The 22,414-nt window shown below is 43.0% G+C and overlaps 1 protein-coding gene across 1 annotated transcript in view; it reads left to right on the forward strand.

Annotated features, from left to right (window-relative positions):
- Window positions 1-22,414, forward strand: part of LOC311113577 (VPS10 domain-containing receptor SorCS3-like) — a gene marked incomplete at both ends in the record, with an annotated part of 211,996 nt that overhangs the window by 134,614 nt on the left and 54,968 nt on the right. The window contains 4 exons of the mRNA XM_084156824.1: window positions 3,383-3,447; window positions 5,853-5,971; window positions 14,435-14,524; window positions 16,767-16,946. Of these exons, the coding sequence (XP_084012950.1) occupies window positions 3,383-3,447; window positions 5,853-5,971; window positions 14,435-14,524; window positions 16,767-16,946 (454 nt within the window). The remainder of the gene's footprint in view (window positions 1-3,382; window positions 3,448-5,852; window positions 5,972-14,434; window positions 14,525-16,766; window positions 16,947-22,414) is intronic.

A 22,414-nucleotide genomic window follows, 5' to 3' on the forward strand; every position in this document is an offset into this window, starting at 1 on the left:
TACATACATACCAGAGGAGGCTGGTGGGAGGAGCTATAGGAGGACGGGCTCATTGTAATGGAATGGAATAAATGGAACGGTGTCAGACGTGGTTTCTATATGTTTGATGTGTTTGATACCATTCCATTAATTCCATTCCTGCCATTACAATGAGCCCATCCTACTAAATCTCCTCCCACCAGCCTCCTCTGATACATACATACATACATACATACATACATACAGTGCTTTCAGAAAGTATTCACATCCCTTGACTTTTTCCACATTTTGTTGTGTTGCAGCCTGCATTTAAAAAGGATAACATTTAGATTTTGTGTCACTGATCTAGACAAAATACAAGTTAATTACAAGCAAGGGTTGGAACCGGTTCAGGGAACAGAACAGAAAACTGGAAAAAAATACTAAATTATTTGAGGAACAGAACCCGAACCGAAAACGAAAGTGATCTTTACTGTTTCAGAACTGTTATTTTAAAAGCATGGGAACCGGTTAATAACGTTATTTTACGTTCCGGGCATTTTTGTCCAGTCCCACAAAAATCGCAATAAAGCGCCTATGCAAAGCCCTCACTCTATCGCTCAAACTTATTCCAGAGTCTGCCTGGCAACTGGAAATCTTTGCCAGTGGGTGTGCGTGTGTGTGTAGGCTACCTTCCCCTCACCTCTGAAGCATAGGTTACTGTAGCCTACTGACGACGTTACAAGCATAATTAAGAAATTAGGGAGAAATGTTTAATTAGAGAAGAATGGATTTACTTTTTCAATGCTAGTTAAGGATACTATAGTTATCACGTTTCATATTGGATTTATTAACTACATAAAGGTAAGACATGTTTTTATTTCTAGTGCTGCTCTGCACACATAAGCTTGTTAGATAGCTAATGTTTACTCTGGTCCAACGTTAAAACAATTTGGAAGATCAAAGACATTCAAAGTTCCTCCATAGAAGCTGCTCCTCGGTAGGTATAATTCTGTAGGCCTAATTCAGATCATGCATGCCCAGCGCTTCAAGGCAAGCTTCCTACATCCTCTCTTGCTCTCTCCTCACCCTAAAATGTTTAGTTGCTTCTTGCGCCCTACACTGTGACTGGCAGCACAGTGTGTGTGTTTGTCTTTCATTATGATTAAACCATACTGTTACAGCAAAATACAATTTGCTCTTAACGACTTTTCTATACAGATTAAATTGCTTACCCAATCCACAGAAAGCTGCTCTATCCACACTGCTTGGTGAAGTAATTTAATGTCGAGCTAAATGTTGTTCGAACCGGTTCAGAACTTTATTATGCTGGTCGGTTCTATTCAGAATGAAACGATTGGAAAATAATGTCAGTTCCAACCACCGATTAAAAATGAAAAGCTGAAACGTCTTGAGTCAATAAGTATTCAACCCCTTTATTATGGCAAACCTAAATAAGTTCAGGAGTAAATATTTGCTTAACAAGTCACATAATAAGTTGCATGGACTCACTCTGTGTGCAATAATAGGGTTTAACATGATTTTTTAAATGACTACCCCATCTCTGTAGTCACTCAGTCGAGCAGTGAATTTCAAACACAGATTCAACCACAAAGACCAGTGAGGTTTTCCAATGGTTCGCAAAGAAAGGCGCCTATTGGTGGATGGGAAACAAAAAAAAGCATACATTGAATATCCCTTTGAGCATGCTGCAGTTATTAATTATGGCGCCCTTCCTAACTCAGTTCCCAGAGAACCACTCTTCATATTTTCAAGCATGGTGGTGACTACATCATGTTATGGGTATGCTTGTCGTCGGCAAGGACTAGGGAGTTTTTTTTAGGATAAAAAGAAACGGAATAGAGCTAAGCACAGGAAACATCCTAGAGGAAAAGGGAGACAAATTCACCTTTCAGCACAACAATTACCTAAAACACAAGGTCAAATTTACACTGGAGTTGCTTACCAAGACAACATTGAATGTTCCTAAGTGACTTAAATTGTCTTGAAGGTCTATGGCAAGACTTGAAAATGGCTGTCTAGCAATGATCAACAACCAACTTGACAGAGCTTGAATAATTTTTTAAAAGAATAATGGGCAAATATTGTACAATCCAGGTGTGCAAAGCTCTTAGAGACTTACCCAGAAAGACTCACAGCTGTAATCGCTGCCAAAGGCGATTCCAATATGTATTGACTCAGGGGGTTGAATACTTATCTAATCAAGATATATTAGTGTTTTATTTTAATTGTTCTTCCACTTTGACATTACAGAGTATTTTGTTTAGATTACAATTAAATCCATTCTAACCCCACTTTGTAACACAACAAAATGTGGAAAAAGTCAAGGTGTGTGAATACTTTCTGAAGGCACTGTAAATACATAAAATAGGAAGATACAGTATAATAATTTGTGCCCAGTGGCATGAGTAATAGAGCACCCAGGAAGTCCCTGTCGCCTCTCTTCTAATCAAGTCCACCCTCACACCTCACCCCCAACTGCCAACCGCAGTGCACACTCATCACAACTGTAGCTCTGAATTTATTTTGCCTCATTGCTTTCCTTCCTAGAGATGTAGGGGATGCTGTGTATGTGTTTGTGTGTGTTTGTATGTGTGTGTGTGTGTGTGTGTGTGTGTGTGTGTGTGTGTGTGTGTCGAGCTGCCACCAGCTATGCCAGCTATGTCCACATCAACATAAATCTGGGGTCTACTTTTCATCACATATCCTAAATAATTTGCTTGATTCATCCTCGATCCAACCCCTTCATGGAGTTTAAACTCTGGCCCTGAGTATTAGTACCCCCGGCCCCTCAATCCATGCTTACAGACAATGAGTTGATCAGTCTGGCACCACCAGGAATGACATGCATCACACTATAGGAACGCCATATCTGTCCAAGGTAATCCGCTATACCCAATAAAATGATATAATACGGTGATACACAGTACAGTGACTCTAACTTGAATTATATGGCACAGCCTTGCCGGTGTACAGTGCCTGACAAAATAAATACCATATTTAGGTTGCTGCATATTTACCATTTTGTGACAGATACCACTTCTTGGTAAAATAACAAACCCACAGCGCCTGGCTGTTACTGTGGTGGTTGCTAAGGGTAATGTGACATTTTGTGACACATCTCTGGGGAGAACGTCCTCACATGGAAAGGCATTGCTATTTTATTGCCATCATTGTTGAGACAACGCTGAAAAGAGACGTCTGTATCTGGAGTGGAATATCCCTGCTGAGACTCATCTCCCTCTATTTATTGCCTTCTTCCCTCCTCCTCTTCCCTTCTTCTCATTACTTTACCCCTCCTTCCCCCTCCTCTTCTTCATCCTTCCTTCTCTCCTCCTCTTCTTCTCTCTGTCTCCCCTCCTCCTCTTCATCCTTCCTTCTCTCCTCCTCTTCTTTAATCCAGGTCTGTAACGGGTCTAGACAAGGAGTCAGATCTGGTTCACATGGAGGCACACACCCCTAACGGACGTGAGTAGCACCAGACACACACACACACACACCTCTCTTTCTCTCTCTCTGTCACACACACAGCAGAGAAAGGCCCCCACATTTGCAGTCCAATTACAGCCCTCGAACGAACGATAGACGAGAGTGACAGTCTGTCAAGGAATAAATTGCACCCTGGGTTTAGAGCGTCGTGTCCTAGGGGAGCGACAATGGATTACCCCACTGATAAATGCAGTGCTTGATACTTGATTAATATGGCCTTTCCCTCTCATCCCTCTCACTCTGGGAGTGTCAGCTCCATAACTCCCCCCGGCAACGCCACCCAATGTCCTCCATAGGTGAAATTGTGAGATTGTTTATTCTAGCTATCTGCTGCTGCTGTTGTTAGAGCCCCGGAATCAGAGACAGTTTAGTTTTCTGTACACAGAGAATGATCATAGTTGATCATGTTGAATAGTGACAAACATAGTACTTTACATACTGTATGTATGAAACAATCACCATTATAGAATTGAAGTCACAACATACTGGTCAAATGACAAAGTTATATATATATATATATATATATATATATATATATATATATATAACTTTGTCATTTGACCAGTATGTTGTGTATATATACACTGCTCAAAAAAATTAAGGGAACACTTTAACAACACAATGTAACTCCAAGTCAATCACACTTCTGTTAAATCAAACTGTCCACTTAGGAAGCAACACTGATTGACAATAAATTTCACATGCTGTTGTGCAAATGGAATAGACATCAGGGGGAAATTATAGGCAATTAGCAAGACACCCCCAATAAAGGACTGGTTTTGCAGCTGGTGACCACAGACCACTTCTCAGTTCCTATGCTTCCTGGCTGATGTTTTGGTCACTTTTGAATGCTGGTGGTGCTTTCACTCTAGTGGTAGCATGAGACGGAGTCTACAACCCACACAAGTGGCTCAGGTAGTGCAGCACATCCAGGATGGCACATCAATGCGAGCTGTGGCAAGAAGGTTTGCTGTGTCTGTCAGCGTAGTGTCCAGAGCATGGAGGCGCTACCAGGAGACAGGCCAGTACATCAGGAGACGTGGAGGAGGCCGTAGGAGGGCAACAACCCAGCAGCAGGACTGCTACCTCCGCCTTTGTGCAAGGAGAAGCAGGAGGAGCACTGCCAGAGCCCTGCAAAATGACCTCCAGCAGGCCACAAATGTGCATGTGTCTGCTCAAACGGTCAGAAACAGACTCCATGAGGGTGGTATGAGGGCCCGACGTCCACAGGTGGGGGTTGTGCTTACAGCCCAACACCGTGCAGGACGTTTGGCATTTGCCAGAGAACACCAAGATTGGCAAATTCGCCACTGGCGCCCTGTGCTCTTCACAGATGAAAGCAGGTTCACACTGAGCACGTGACAGACGTGACAGAGTCTGGAGACGCCGTGGAGAACGTTCTGCTGCCTGCAACATCCTCCAGAATGACCGGTTTGGCCGTGGGTCAGTCATGGTGTGGGGTGGCATTTCTTTGGGGGGCCGCACAGCCCTCCATGTGCTCGCCAGAGGTAGCCTGACTGCCATTAGGTACCGAGATGAGATCCTCAGACCCCTTGTGAGACCATATGCTGGTGCGGTTGGCCCTGGGTTCCTCCTAATGCAAGACAATGCTAGACCTCATGTGGCTGGAGTGTGTCAGCTGTTCCTGCAAGAGGAAGGCATTGATGCTATGGACTGGCCCGCCCGTTCCCCAGACCTGAATCCAATTGAGCACATCTGGGACATCATGTCTCGCTCCATCCACCAACGCCACGTTGCACCACAGACTGTCCAGGAGTTGGCGGATGCTTTAGTCCAGGTCTGGGAGGAGATCCCTCAGGAGACCATCCGCCACCTCATCAGGAGCATGCCCAGGCGTTGTAGGGAGGTCATACAGGCACGTGGAGGCCACACACACTACTTAGCCTCATTTTGACTTGTTTTAAGGACATTACATCAAAGTTGGATCAGCCTGTAGTGTGGTTTTCCACTTTAATTTTGAGGGGGACTCCAAATCCAGACCTCCATGGGTTGATAAATTTGATTTCCATTGATAATTTTTGTGTGATTTTGTTGTCAGCACATTCAACTATGTAAAGAAAAAAGTATTTAATAAGATTATTTAATTCATTCAGATCTAGGATGTGTTATTTGAGTGTTCCCTTTATTTTTTTGAGCAGTGTATATATATATATATATACACACAGTCAGTATACTGTCACAAGTTTAACGCTATCTCCTCTATTGTATGTCAATCACAAACCATACAAAAGTGCCCTCAAGTTCAATTCATACAGACATATAGCCTCGGTTTCTAGGCATCCTCACGTTCCCAGGAATAGGGGGCATGATCCACAGCTGGGTGAATCCAGATATCCAGTAATCTCTATCTCCTCATCTTGCAGGTATACAGTATGTAACATGCCGGGCTCTAACGTGCTCAGAGCCCAACAGAAACTACCCCTTCCCTGGATACATTGACATCAGCTCACTGGTGGTCCAAGATGACTATATGTTTATTCAGGTAAGGCTCTGTCTGAGGAGAATAGATTGTACCATATTGTATGTAGACCATGATGCATTGCATAGGATGCGCATCGTTAGCCTTGAGTGATATGGGCATGTGTTATGTGTTACGCACAACTTGGTTTGGCTAGGACTGGGAGGAGACTTGCATATTTACAGCACCACATGCAACAACTGGTTGATTCTCACGTGTGAGTAAATGGTATGATAGAGCGATTCAACTGTATCATAAAAATAAAATATGATTAATTGTTATATTGACACATTGTATTAACGGTAGTATGTTCTTGATTAGGATAGAAATGGGCACCATTGAAAGACACAAAGGATTTTAATTGTTCATTTTGCAATCTGAATATGTACAGTGTATTTGGTATTTATGTCATTCTCACCTCTGATCCTTGACCAGTCTCTATGCTGCATGGGTATTTTATTTCTAACTGTTTCCATAATTTATATTGTCAAAAAAACTATTTAGACACATTCTGTATCAAGAAAAGACATGACATACAGTACCAGTCAAAAGTTTGGACACACCTACTCATTCAAGGTTTTTTCTTAATTTTTACTATTCTTTACACTGTAGAATAATATTGAAGATATGAAATCTATGAAATAACACATATGGAATCATGTAGTAACCACCTTTCTTTCCTTTTTTTTTTTTCTTTTTTTTCCCGCAAATATATATATATACAGTGGGGGAAAAAAGTATTTAGTCAGCCACCAATTGTGCAAGTTCTCCCACTTAAAAAGATGAGAGAGGCCTGTAATTTTCATCATCGGTACACGTCAACTATGACAGACAAAATGAGAAAAAAAATTCCAGAAAATCACATTGTAGGATTTTTAATGAATTTATTTGCAAATTATGGTGGAAAATAAGTATTTGGTCAATAACAAAAGTTTCTCAATACTTTGTTATATACCCTTTGTTGGCAATGACACAGGTCAAACATTTTCTGTAAGTCTTCACAAGGTTTTCACACACTGTTGCTGGTATTTTGGCCCATTCCTCCATGCAGATCTCCTCTAGAGCAGTGATGTTTTGGGGCTGTCGCTGGGCAACACGGACTTTCAACTCCCTCCAAAGATTTTATATGAGGTTGAGATCTGGAGACTGGCTAGGCCACTCTAGGACCTTGAAATGCTTCTTACGAAGCCACTCCTTCGTTGCCCGGGCGGTGTGTTTGGGATCATTGTCATGCTGAAAGACCCAGCCACGTTTCATCTTCAATGCCCTTGCTGATGGAAGGAGGTTTTCACTCAAAATCTCACGATACATGGCCCCATTCATTCTTTCCTTTACACGGATCAGTCGTCCTGGTCCCTTTGCAGAAAAACAGCCCCAAAGCATGATGTTTCCACCCCCATGCTTCACAGTAGGTATGGTGTTCTTTGGATGCAACTCAGAATTCTTTGTCCTCCAAACACGACGAGTTGAGTTTTTACCAAAAAGTTCTATTTTGGTTTCATCTGACCATATGACATTCTCCCAATCCTCTTCTGGATCATCCAAATGCACTCTAGCAAACTTCAGACGGGCCTGGACATGTACTGGCTTAAGCAGGGGGACACGTCTGGCACTGCAGGATTTGAGTCCCTGGCGGCGTAGTGTGTTACTGATGGTAGGCTTTGTTACTTTGGTCCCAGCTCTCTGCAGGTCATTCACTAGGTCCCCCCGTGTGGTTCTGGGATTTTTGCTCACCGTTCTTGTGATCATTTTGACCGCACGGGGTGAGATCTTGTGTGGAGCCCCAGATCGAGGGAGATTATCAGTGGTCTTGTATGTCTTCCATTTCCTAATAATTGCTCCCACAGTTGATTTCTTCAAACCAAGCTGCTTACCTATTGCAGATTCAGTCTGCCCAGCCTGGTGCAGGTCTACAATTTTGTTTCTGGTGTCCTTTGACAGCTCTTTGGTCTTGGCCATAGTGGAGTTTGGAGTGTGACTGTTTGAGGTTGTGGACAGGTGTCTTTTATACTGATAACAAGCTCAAACATGTGCCATTAATACAGGTAACGAGTGGAGGACAGAGGAGCCTCTTAAAGAAGAAGTTATAGGTCTGTGAGAGCCAGAAATCTTGCTTGTTTGTAGGTGACTAAATACTTATTTTCCACCATAATTTGCAAATAAATTCATTAACAATCCTACAATCTGATTTTCTGGATATCTTTTCCTGAATTTGACTGTCATAGTTGACGTGTACCTATGATGAAAATTACAGACCTCTCTCATCTTTTTCAGTGGGAGAACATGCACAATTGGTGGCTGACTAAATATTTTTTTCCCCACTACATGTATATATGTATGTATATATAAATACATATACATACATATATACATATCCTTTTTTTTTATATATATCTTTCCCTTTATTACTTTCCAACCCCACCACCCCTTCCCTAAGTAGAGTAAACTAGTGAACAACAATGCTTAGGCCTCTACTTCCAGCTTATACATACTACACTGCTAAAAAAAATTAAGGGAACACTTAAACAACACAATGTAACTCCAAGTCAATCACACTTCTGTGAAATCAAACTGTCCACTTAGGAAGCAACCCTGATTGACAATACATTTCACATGCTGTTGTGCAAATGGAATAGACAACAGGTGGAAATTATAGGCAATTAGCAAGACACCCCCAAAAAAGGACTGGTTTTGCAGGTGGTGACCACAGACCACTTCTCAGTTCCTATGCTTCCTGGCTGATGTTTTGGTCACTTTTGAATGCTGGCGGTGCTTTCACTCTAGTGGTAGCATGAGACGGAGTCTACAACCCGCACAAGTGGCTCAGGTAGTGCAGCTCATCCAGGATAGCACATCAATGCGAGCAGTGGCAAGAAGGTTTGCTGTGTCTGTCAGCGTAGTGTCCAGAGCATGGAGGCGCTACCAGGAGACAGGCCAGTACATCAGGAGACGTGGAGGAGGCCGTAGGAGGGCAACAACCCAGCAGCAGGACTGCTACCTCCGCCTTTGTGCAAGGAGGAGCAGGAGGAGCACTGCCAGAGCCCTGCAAAATGAACTCCAGCAGGCCACAAATGTGCATGTGTCTGCTCAAACGGTCAGAAACAGACTCCATGAGGGTGGTATGAGGGCCCGACGTCCACAGGTGGGGGTTGTGCTTACAGCCCAATACCGTGCAGGACGTTTGGCATTTGCCAGAGAACACCAAGATTGGCAAATTCGCCACTGGCGCCCTGTGCTCTTCACAGATGAAAGCAGGTTCACACTGAGCATGTGACAGACGTGACAGAGTCTGGAGACGCCGTGGAGAACATTCTGCTGCCTGCAACATCCTCCAGCATGACAGGTTTGGCGGTGGGTCAGTCATGGTGTGGGGTGGCATTTCTTTGGGGGGCTGCACAGCCCTCCATGTGCTCGCCAGAGGTAGCCTGACTGCCATTAGGTACCGAGATGAGATCCTCAGACCCCTTGTGAGACCATATGCTGGTGCGGTTGGCCCTGGGTTCCTCCTAATGCAAGACAATGCTAGACCTCATGTGGCTGGAGTGTGTCAGCAGTTCCTGCAAGAGGTGGCATTGATGCTATGGACTGGCCCGCCCGTTCCCCAGACCTGAATCCAATTGAGCACATCTGGGACATCATGTCTCGCTCCATCCACCAACGCCACGTTGCACCACAGACTGTCCAGGAGTTGGCGGATGCTTTAGTCCAGGTCTGGGAGGAGATCCCTCAGGAGACCATCCGCCACCTCATCAGGAGCATGCCCAGGCGTTGTAGGGAGGTCATACAGGCACGTGGAGGCCACACACACTACTGAGCCTCATTTTGACTTGTTTTAAGGACATTACATAAAAGTTGGATCAGCCTGTAGTGTGGTTTTCCACTTTAATTTGGAGGGTGACTCCAAATCCAGACCTCCATGGGTTGATACATTTGATTTCCATTGATCATTTTTGTGTGATTTTGTTGTCAGCACATTCAACTATGTAAAGAAAAAAGTATTTAATAAGATTATTTCATTCATTCAGATCTAGGATGTGTTATTTTAGTGTTCCCTTAATTTTTTTGAGCAGTGTATATACATTTTATGGACACAGTCAATTTTACAATCATTCTATTTTGTTTGTTTTTATTCCTGAACTTTTTCTACCCTCAACCTCTCCGATCATTTTCATGATGTCCATCCGGTTTGCTTCTATATGCCATATCTGGGCTCCCGAGTGGCGCAGTGGTCTAAGGCACTGCAACTCAGTGCTTGAGGCGTCATTACAGACTCCCTTGTTCGATTCCACAACCGGCCGTGATTGGGAGTCCCATAGGGCGGCGCACAATTGGCCCAGGGTCGTCTGGGTTTGGCCGGTGTAGGCTGTCATTGTAAATAAGAATTTGTTCTTAACTGACTTGCCTAGTTAAATACAGGTAAAATAAGAATATTTCTAACTGTGCTCTTTCACAAAAGCTCTCAACCTATATACTTATTATGGACACAGTATGCTTTACATTAGTTATCTTGTTGTTATTAGTTGTTGTTAGTTGTTATTAGTCCCATCCTTCAACTCCATTCAACACCACCCATCTATCTCTTAACACCATCCATATTGGATTTCTATTTGCCATATATTTTTCAACTGTACTGTGATGTTTTACAAAAGTTCTGAACCCTTCTATTCTCATTGTTTCTACAGATTGTAAATTGAAAATAAACATTTTTGCTAAAAGTAGTATTATATTGTTGTTCGATTGACTATGACTTTTCAGATCACCCAGTATTGCTATCAGCAGGGTTAGCTCCAGGTAAATATTGCAATCCTTTAGCCATTCCTAGACCTGTGTCCAAAAACAAGCTACAAATGGACAGTACCAAAACAAATGATCTAATGATTCTGTCTCTTCGCAGCAAAATCTGCAGAGCTGGGAAGATTGTATCCCCCATATAAATAACATTCTATTGGTAGCAAGAATTTTGTATAATAATTTAAATTGCAAAACCATCAAGCGCTATGATGAAACTGGCTCTCATGATGACCGCCACAGGAAAGGAAGACCCAGAGTTACCTCTGCTGCAGAGGATACGCTTATTAGAGTTAACTGCACCTCAGATTGCAGCCCAAATAAATGCTTCACAGAGTTCAAGTAACAGACACATCTCAACATCAACTGTTCAGAGGAGACTGCGTGAATCAGGCTGCAAAGAAACAACTACTAAAGGACAACAATAATAAGAAGAGACTTGCTTGGGCCAAGAAACACAAGCAATGGACATTAGACATGTGGAAATATGTCCTTTGGTATGATGAGTCCAAATGTGAGATTTTTGGTTCCAACCGCCGTGTCTTTGTGAGAATCAGAGTAGGTGAACGGATGATCCCACCGTGAAGCACTGAGGAGGAGGTGTGATGGTGTAGGGGTTTCTTTGCTGGTGACACCGTCTGTGATTTATTTAGAATTCAAGGCACACTTAACCAACATGGCTACCACAGCATTCTGCGGCGATATGCCATCCCATCTGGTTTGGGCTTAGTGGGACTATCATTTGTTTTTCAACAGGACAATGACCCAAAACACACCTCCAGGCTGTGTAAGGGCTATTTTACAAAGAAGGAGAGTGATGGAGTGCTGCAGCAGATGACCTGGCCTCAAAAATCACCCGACCTCAACCAAATTGAGATGGTTTGGGATGAGTTGGAATGCAGAGTGAAGGATAAGCAGCCAACAAATGCTCAGCATATGTGGGAACTCCTTCAAGACTGTTGGAAAAGCAGTCCTCATGAAGCTGGTTGAGAGAATGCCAGGAGTGTGCAAAGCTGTCCTCAAGGCAAAGGGTGGCTACTTTGAAGAATCTAAAATATACCATATATTTTGATTTGTTTAACACTTTTTTGGTTACTACAGGATTCCATATGTGTTATTTCATAGATTTGATATCTTCACTATTATTCTACAATGTAAAGAATAATAAAAATAAAGAAAAACCCTTGAATGAGTAGGTGTGTCCAAACTTTTGACTGGTACTGTATGTAAAATATGCAAACCTTTTGTTTGACCCTTCATTTGAGAGTCTGCATTTGCACACTGTCCTGATTCAGATGTGAAACCTAGGGATCATAATTTGTGCGAGAGACAAATCTGAAATGTTAATGTACTGAATTCTAAGTAATGCTGGTGCGGCTTTGGGGTTATGTTTTAATTTCCCTCCCACTGCCTGAATACTATTTACTTTGACATTGTGCAAATGAGGACGCATGAATTTATAAGTAATCAGGAAAATATGAATAATTATCCCACCAATCCAGTCCAGTATAAATAACTTTTCCATCCAAATGTAACTCCAAAGGCCTACATTGTAGAATAATAGTCTATGACATCACAACTATGAAATAACACATATGTAATCATGTAGTAACCAAAAAGCTGTTCTTGCCATAATATGGACTTTTACCAAATAGGGCTATCTTCTGTATACCCCCCCCCCCCCCCCCCCCCCTGTTAATTGAAATGCATTCCAGGTGACTACCTCATGAAGCTGGTTGAGAGAATGCCAAGAGTGTGCAAAGCTGTCATCAAGGCAAAGGGTGGCTATTTGAAGAATCTCAAATATTAAATATATTTTGATTTGTTTGGTCTGGAGTCCTAATGTTGTGTACACTCAGTGTATACTTCATTGTCAGGGAGGAACGTTGATGCATAAGGAATTTAAATGGCTAGCCAGCATACAGCGGAAACTGCTCCTCTCACGTCCTCTCCTGTTGTCGATGCTCTTTGTGGTTTTGGAGGTAGACTTGGGTAAATATCTCGTAGGGACAATCAATAGCCTCATTATTCACTGTCAAGAGAAATCTTTAACCAGGAAAACTCTAGGCTCTAGTAGCCTATGTCAGAGGTTCAGGAAGAACTACTTACCCTACACATAATGCCTTGGAAAAACTCTGGCATCTAATTGTAGCCAACGCAGGGCCAAGACTTCATAGTCAGGTCACATGTTCAGGAAGACTCCTAGCCCTACACATGATTGGATTCATCCTGCCAGTATAATGGTTGGAAAAAATAGATCTGTGGTCTACCAGATCCCTCAACCATGTTTGGTCACACTCATACGTCTCCCTAACTAAACCCACAACCACTCAACTTGAACCTCCGACCGCATCTTCAATTCAGGGAACCTACAATGTATTCTTGCATTGTGTCACAGACAAAAGGATTCTGCAAAAGGGGGGAAAGAAAAATCCATCATCCCAGTTTCTCCTTAATTTCAAAACCGCCCCTGGTTACTCTCCATCGATTTTGAGCTTCTTAACTCAGTTGCACTTGGGACTGTTTCTGGCGAACGCTCACTGTGCCCACTGATCTTCCCTCCCCAATGTCTCTCTCTCTCTCTCTCTCTCTCTCTCTCTCTCTCTCTCTCTCTCTCTCTCTCTCTCTCTCTCTCTCTCTCTCCTCACCTTCACTCCCTCCAATTGACCAGTACACTTAGAATCACACTAAGAGGCCTAATTGGTTCTGTCATATAATAATGAACCTATTTCACCTCCCCCTTTTCCTACTCAGAAAGCCAGCAGCTTGTTTTGTGGATAAATTCTCGATTAATGGATTTACGAAAGAGGAAGTGGATTAAATAAATTGCTCCCTTGTGCTGACGCTAGGACAATCACACTTTTGTTCCCGAAAATTGTTCTCCTATCCTGATAGCCTCTGAAGCCTGTGCTCTAATTAAAGGTTTCTAAAGCTTTCTTCCCTGCTGGCGGTGTTTGTACTGCATAGGCTAACAGCAGCTAACATCTCGAGTGTTTACTTGCCGAGGAGCTGGTATCATTAAGGATGACTTTCCTAAGACAGGCCACTGAGAATCGACAACAGGAGAGGACGTGAGAGGACCAGTTTCCGCTGTATGCTGGCTAGCCATTTAAATTCCTTATGCATCAATGTTCCTCCCTGAGTGTACAAAACATTAGGAACACCTTTCCATGACATAGACACAATAATTTAAGTGCCTTTGAACAGGGAATGGTAGTAGATGCCAGGCACACCGGTTTGAGTGTGTCAAGACTGCAAAGCTGCTGGGTTTTTCACGCTCAACAGTTTCCCACATGGTCCTCTACCCAACGGACATCCAGCCAACTTGACACAACTGTGGGAAGCATTGGAGTCAACATGGGCCAGCATCCCTGTGGAACGCTTTCGATACATTGTAGAGTCCATGCCCAAACGAATTGAGGCTATTCTGAGGGCAAAAGGATGTGCAACTCAATATTAGGAAGATGTTCCTAATGTTTTGTACACTCGGTGTATATCTTTAAATCATAAATAATGTCATGCATGTTCACTTGGTTGAAGGTTGCAAGATGAGTAATGATTAATACATTTATGAAGGTTTTAGATTAATCCAAGTAGTTCATTCATGTTGACAACAATGAGTCACTGATGTGCAACATGGACAAATTATAGAAGTGAACACAAAGGGAATACTCAGTGTCTTGGCTCAATGTGTTCCAGGTTACTACAGCAGGACAGGCCAGCTACTATGTGTCCTACCAGAGGGATCCATTCCTCAAAATCAAACTGCCGAAATATTCTCTGCCTAAGGTAAGCAACATTCATTTTACAGTGATAAACTCATGCCTCCGGAGATACATATAGTAGATCAATTATTCAGATTGAATACTTTTTTTATTTAGCTAATTTTTCTTACTTTTTAACTCTGCATTGTTGGGAAAGGGCTCGTAAGTAAGCATTTCACAGAAAAGTCTACACCTGTTGTATACGGCACATTTGACAAATAAAATGTGATTTGATTTGAAGTAACCAACAATTTACCCCCTTGTTTTCTCCCTGTAACAAAAGGATTTAGCTCTAGAAATATCTGTAGCATTACTACACAATTGCAGCTGTTAAAAGACACTATATGTGACCGACGGGCTCAAATCGGTCTTACGTAGCAAAATTTGAAATTGTGTTTTTTACATTGGATAAAAGTAGAGACTCAGAGCTACAAAATGGTATATCATACACTACAGTTCAGGAACAATGGGAAAGTCATTTTGCTTTGAATGTTGATAAACTTGTAAACTCACTTTTGAGAAAATGGCCTATGAATCTTTTGGTGTTACTACTGGAGAGCCCTTCTTTGTCTACACCCATTCAGCATCGTTCACACCCTCTTAAGCTTTAGCCCCACCAATCTCTTCAAGGGTTGATCCGAGGGTTCGTGACTGCAACTGTGCTGTCAAATTGTCTGTTCGTAAATTCAAAACTTGTTGCTCTCGGAGCGTTCAGAGCGCACACCGGATGCTCTGGCCGATGAGTAGGGTTGATCCGAACGTTCTGACCTCACAACGGCAGTCAAGCACCCAAGCTAACTGACTAACATTGGCTAGCTTGCTAGCTACTTCCAGACACATAATGAGAGAACACCCCACTCTGACCATTTTAATCGCCCTAGCAGAGCTGGTTAGGCTGTTTTCATGTTATCCAGAGCGTTGGTGACTGTAACTGTGCTGCTGGCAACAATTTAATTATGCTTTTTTGCCGATGTTTACTGACACCGGCCATATTCAACGGGTGTTGAGCGTTCGTAAATTCATCAGTTATTCTGCGCTCTGGCAAACTCAGATGAGAGTGCTCTGAAATCGGAGTAGATGGCCAGACTGAATTTACGAACGCACCCGAAATGGTTACTTGCATAGTGGAGTCTTTTGTGAAGACACGTAGCTAGCTAGCTAGATAAACAATGAACCATAATCACAACTCATGACGTTACTACCCTGCATGAATCTGCAGGTACCTAACCAACCAGGTTCAATGTCAGCTAGCTAACATTAGGCTATAGCTAGCTAAGCAAATGGCTCTGAGATACGAATAATAAGGTCATACACGTAACATTAGCTAGCAAGCCAGCCAGCTAACGTTAGCTAGCTAGCTAGGTAAACAATGAACCATAATCACAACTCATGATGTTACTACCCTGCATGAATCTGCAGGTAGCTAACCAACCAGGTTCAATGTTAGCTAGCTAACATTAGGCTATAACTAGACAAGCAAATTGCTCTTTCTGTCAAAATTAGAAATGTGTAATATCTGAAAATGTAGCTAGCTAGACTATCTTACCCGTATACATCATTCATGGATAAATGTGTCTCCTGTCAGATGCCATGGTTGCCCTTAGTTTGAAGATGTAATCCGGAGACAGGTGTTTTCTCCATCTCCTTAGCTATCATACTCGAATTCCACTGATTTCAAAACTCGGTCCTCCAGAAAGTGGAGAGCAACACAATATTTTTTTTTAAAGCCACGTTAGACAGGATTACCTATACATACTGACCAGCTCAAATAGACAGAATTGTGCTATATGGCAGACCAATCCAAACTCATCTCTCGGCATGTCCAGCCCACTCATTATCTCAGCAAATCACGGCTAGCGGGAAGGTTGCTGTCTTTTTCTTTGGCTAAACCAACTAGGCTCGTAATTTAACAATTGTATTCGTATTTACAGATGGCATACAAGTTTGTTATTAAGGCACATGAAAGTTCACATGTTCAAGAAGATAGTTCTGCCCAAAAACGCATTTAGATTTTTTTTTAAATGTACGTTCAAATGGCTCACCTGTGAAGTAGTGACCCGCGACATACGCCTTGTTTCCTGAAACGGGTCACATATGGTGTGTAGAGTACATTGGCAGCTATAGTGTTAAACATTCCATATGCACACCAGACCTGATCTTCTGACACCCAACACGTACTCGACAGCTTGTTACAACCCCCACCCATGTGATCCATCATCTCTTGATAAATCCTCTAAACTCTCCAATCCCCCATCCTCTGCCACCAGGACCTCCACATCGTCAGCACAGACGAGCACCAGGTCTTTGCGGCGGTGCAGGAGTGGAACCAGAACGACACCTACAACCTGTACCTCTCCGACACCCGGGGCATCCTCTTCACCCTGGCCATGGAGAACGTTAAGACTACCCGTGGCCTGGGGGGCAACCAGATGCTGGACCTGTACGAGGTAAGTGTTCACTGTGTGTGTGTGTGTGTGTCTGTGTGTCTGGAGGGGGTGGCGTGTGTGTTTGTGTCTGCGCACATGTGTATGTGTGTGTCATCGCATTCATTGTCATTGCATTAACATTAATTGTCATCGCATTAACATAAATTGTCATCACATTAACAATCATTGTCATCACATTAATATTCATTGCGGATCGTACCCCCTCCTTTTTCCCCATCTTTCTCAGGATGAATACCCAGTTTATCACCCAGACACTGGCAGGTGTGATGGAGGGAGGTAGAGGAGTGAGATATGGGTCTGATCTTCAGAGTCAGCAGTCATTACCAATGTTACTACTACTGCTGCTCCTTCTAACATGTGTGTTAACTGTTTACAAAATGGGCTTAGTATTGAAATTGATGGTCATACCCAGTGACTAACTAGGGGGGGTGCTAAACTGACATATGGAATTGTTTTAAGATGGTCATACTATGGATCATTTAGGTATTTAGCTATTTGATTTTGATTTTAGGACCACTTTAGGTATCAAAGAAATGATATGATAAAATATAGATTTTGGCCTTTACTACTAAAGCCCATAGAAATGCGCTAAATAACACATTAATAAATGGCAAAAAGGACAGTAAAAAAAAAAAATAACAAGAAAGTGTCTGTCCTAAATCTAGGAGATATATATAAAACTCAGGAAATATATATATATATATTTTACACATACAGTATTTAACCCCTTTTTTGGGTAGGCACAAAACTACCTTCATACTTCCATACGTCTTTTAAAACCGGTACCGGTTACCTTCAGACGAGTCCCATGACACTAGACAGAGTGCGCCATCGTGTTCGTGAGAGTCTCCCCTTTTCATAGAGTGGTCATAATAGTTTTTTAGGTCAAACCATTCGGATGCTACAGACGTTTTCATGAGAAGACCGATTTTAGGGATGTCTCATGGTCTGACAAACACCGCTTTAGCTCAGCCACCTTTCACCGCGGATGTGGAAGTGCGACACTGGCAGATGCAATGGATTGAGACGCACCTTTAGTAAAACTGACGGATGTTGATGGGGATTTTTTTATTATATAGCTTAGATTGACACAAGATTAACAATGAATGTTAATCTTTTTTTCTATTTTCTATTTTCTATTTTATTTTGTATTTTGTATTTTGTATTTTGTATTTTATCTTTTTTAATTGTAATTTTTTTAATTTTCTTTTTTCCTTCTTTCTTCTTTCTTTTTTTTTCTTTTTTCTTTTTTACACACCATTCCTCTGAGTTCCTCTGAAAAAGACTGCAGATATCATTCTGACCAAAGTACTTTGTAGGAATCCCAAGTATTGTTGTCACATACCCTGGAGTGTTGGGCTTCAGAAGCCCAGTGGCCTCAAAGACTCTAAAAGATGAATCATTCACTAAGTACTTTGAGCTCAACAGGGAACAGAGAGACTGAGTGAAAGCAACAGTATTTTACTCTTCTCCCTGGTCTCGTCAAATAATTAATTGCCTCTTGTCAGTATTCTCTCACTTTCTCTTTCTCACTCTTTCTCTCGGTTTCTCTCTCTTTCTTTTGTTCTCTCAAATCAATTATATACTGTTTTTCAAAAATCCTGCTTCCCACTTTAACCTAATGGGAGAAATGTGAGTGTCAGTTGGATTCAATCTGGACAATCTTTCCTTCAAACAATTTTTTTCTCTAACTTCCAGTTGGGTTTAACTTAGCCATTTAGTGTTAGGTTTTTGATTCAATCCATCTCCCAGAGGTATGAACTTCAACACTGAATATTACAGAACATCCAAACTTGCCTAACACAATTCATACTCAGTGGTAGGCCTACAAATCAACAACAGCCCAATGATGAACTATCTGATTCCCTACTTACTCAGAGCTATAAATAGCTTTTGAATGAGTGAGTGGTAGGAGGGAGGGAGGAAGAGATGGAGGGAGGGAGTGTTAGCTAGATGATTTAGGTAATGTAATGGTCATGATGATGCTGCTCCTTTCTGTTAGCCTAGCGGTGTGTGTGTGTGTGTGTTAGCTTTCTGCCAACAATCTTAACCCCCCCCCCTTCGGAGCCTCTGATTCTCTGATTCAGCGGTGGATCCAGGGAGGGGATAGAAGGATGGGTGTGGGGGATGATAAATAATTACCACTGTGATTGACATGTCTGGTAAGGGGAGGGAGGGGCCCTCATTAGCAGTGTCAATCCCGGTCCGTCTTGTTTCTATGACGATGTCAAACGTGGCGCCTATTAGTGCCACTTATACTGGAAGGGCCCCTGAGGCCCCTCAGGAAGTGTGATACGACTGGAGGCCCTCAATGTCTGCTGCAGTATAGGTCTTATTTAAAGCACAGTCGTCAGGTTTACCCCATCACACTTCCATCCTCGATAGTTTATGGTAGGAAGACAGTTGACCAAGGAGGCAAGGAGCCATGACTGCTCTCTCTCTCTCTCTCTCTCTCTCTCTCTCGCTCTCGCTCTCGCTCTCGCGCTCTCTCTGTCTCGATCTTTCTTTCTCGATCTCTCTTTCTCGTTTCTCTGTCTCCCTCTTTCAATTCAATTCAATTCAATTCCATTTAAGGGCTTTATTGGCATGGGAAATATATGTGAAACAAAAGTGAAATAAACAATTTTAAAAAATGACAGTAAACATTACACTCACAAAACTTCCAAAAGAATAAAGATATTTCAAATGTCATAATATGTGCAAATAGAAAATACAGAAGGGAAAATAAATAAACATAAATATGGGTTGTATTTACGATGTTGTTTGTTCTTCACTGGTTGCCCTTTTCTTGTGGCAACAGGTCACAAATCTTGCTGCTGTGATGGCACACTGTGGTATTTCACCCAATAGATATAGCATAGCCTGTCTTCTCTTGAGAGCCAGGTCTGCCTACAGCGGCCTTTCTCTATAGCAAGGCTATGCTCACTGAGTCTGTACATAGTCAAAGCTTTCCTTAAGTTTGGGTCAGTCACAGTGGTCAGGTATTCTGCCACTGTGTACTCTCTGTTTAGGGCCAAATAGCATTCTAGTTTGCTCTGTTTTTTTGTTGATTCTTTCCAATGTGTCAAGTAATTATCTTTTTGTTTTCTCATGATTTGGTTGGGTCTAATTTTGTTGCTGTCCTGGGGCTCTGTGGGGTCTGTTTGTGTTTGTGAACAGAGCCCTAGAACCAGCTTGTTTAGGGGACTCTTCTCCAGGTTAATCTCACTGTAGGTGATAGCTTTGTTATGGAAGGTTTGGGAATCGCTTCCTTTTAGGTGGTTGTAGAATTTAACGTCTCTTTTCTGGATTTTGATAATTAGCGGGTATCGGCCTAATTCTGCTCTGCATGCATTATTTTGTGTTTTTTGTTGTTCACTGAGGATATTTTTTTCAGAATTCTGCATACAGAGTCTCAATTTGGTGTTTGTCCCATTTTGTGAATTCTTGGTTGGTGAGCGGACCCCAGACCTCACAACCATAAAGGGCAATGGGTTCTATAACTGATTCAAGTATTTTTAGCCAGGTCCTAATTGGTATGTCAAATTTTATGTTCCTTTTGATGGCATAGAAGTCCCTTCTTGCCTTGTCTCTCAGATCGTTCACAGCTTTGTGGAAGTTACCTGTGGTGCTGAGTTTTAGGCCGAGGTATGTATCGTTTTTAAGTGCTAAAGGGCAACGGTGTCTAGATGGAATTTGTATTTGTGGTCCTGGCAACTGGACCTTTTTTGGAACACCATTATTTTTGTCTTACTGAGATTTACTGTCAGGGACCAGGTCTGACAGAATCTGTGCAGAAGATCTACAGTGGGGAGAACAAGTATTTGATACACTGCCGATTTTGCAGGTTTTCCTACTTACAAAGCATGTAGAGGTCTATCATTTTTATCATAGGTACACTTCAACTGTGAGAGACGGAATCAAAAAAAATAATAATCCAGAAAATCACATTGTATGATTTTTAAGTAATGAATTTGCATTTTATTGCATGACATAAGTATTTGATACATCAGAAAAGCAGAACTTAATATTTGGTACAGAAACCTTTGTTTGCAATTACAGAGATCATACGTTTCCTGTAGGTCTTGACCAGGTTTGCACACACTGCAGCAGGGATTTTGGCCCACTCCTCCATACAGACCTCCAGATCCTTCAGGTTTCGGGGCTGTTGCTGGGCAATACGGACTTTCAGCTCCCTCCAAAGATTTTCTATTGGGTTCAGGTCTGGAGACTGGCTAGGCCACTCCTGTCAGGATTCTGATGTTGATGCGGTGGTGGAGTCAAGCGCAGGACACAGAAGAATAGTCAAGACGACTTTTACTCAATACTTCGTAAGGTACACACAAAAATAACAGCCGAATGCGTAAAATACCCACTAAGGCCAAGGACACAGAACCTAAACATGCTAGACAGGCGGACAATAACACACAAAATGCAAACCTAACAAAGGGGAACTTATAGGAGACATAATCAAGACAGAATACGAGACAGGTGCACCAACTAGACATAACCAAACAAACATCGAAAACATCAAGCGGTAGTAGCTTGTACTCCGGGGACGACGAACGCCGAAGCCTGCCCGAGCAAGGAGGAGGAGCAGCCTCGGCGGTCTCCGTGACAGTACGCCCCCCCTTGACACGCGGCTCCAGCCGTGCGCCGACCCCGGCCTCGGGGACGGCCAGGAGGACGCGGAGCAGGGCATGTAGGATGACTCCGGTGGAACTCCGTCAGGAGGGAGGGATTCTAAAATGTCCCTCCTAGGCACCCAGCACCGTTCCTCCGGTCCGTACCCCTACCACTCCACGAGATACTGCAGACCCCCCATCCGACGTCTCGAATCTACGATGGACCGGACTGAGTACGCCGGAGCCCCCTCGATGTCCAGTGGGGGCGGAGGAGTCTCCCTTATCTCACTGTCCTGGAGTGGACCAGCTACCACCGGCCTGAGGAGAGACACATGGAACGAGGGGTTAATGCGATAATCATTAGGAAATTGTAACCTGTAACAAACCTCGTTCAATCTCCTCAGGACTTTAAATGGCCCCACAAACCGCCGACCCAGCTTCCGGCAGGGCAGGCGAAGGGGCAGGTTTCGAGTCGAGAGCCAGACCCGGTCTCCTGGTGCATACACCGGAGCCTCACTGCGGTGGCGATCGGCGCTCGCCTTTTGCCGCCTGATGGCACGCTGCAAATGAACGTGCGCAGCATTCCACGTCTCCTCCGAGCGCCGAAACCACTCGTCCACCGCAGGGGCCTCGATCTGGCTCTGATGCCAAGGTGCCAGAACCGGCTGGTAACCTAACACACACTGGAAAGGTGTCAGGTTAGTAGATGAATGACGGAGGGAGTTCTGGGCTATCTCTGCCCAGGGAATATATCCCGACCACTCCCCCTGCCGGTCCTGGCAATATGATCTCAGAAACCTACCCACATCCTGGTTCACTCTCTCCACCTGCCCATTACTCTCAGGGTGGAAACCCGAGGTAAGG

Source organism: Coregonus lavaretus (assembly GCF_964263955.1).
Source record: "Coregonus lavaretus genome assembly, chromosome: 40".
Taxonomy (NCBI): domain Eukaryota; kingdom Metazoa; phylum Chordata; class Actinopteri; order Salmoniformes; family Salmonidae; genus Coregonus; species Coregonus lavaretus.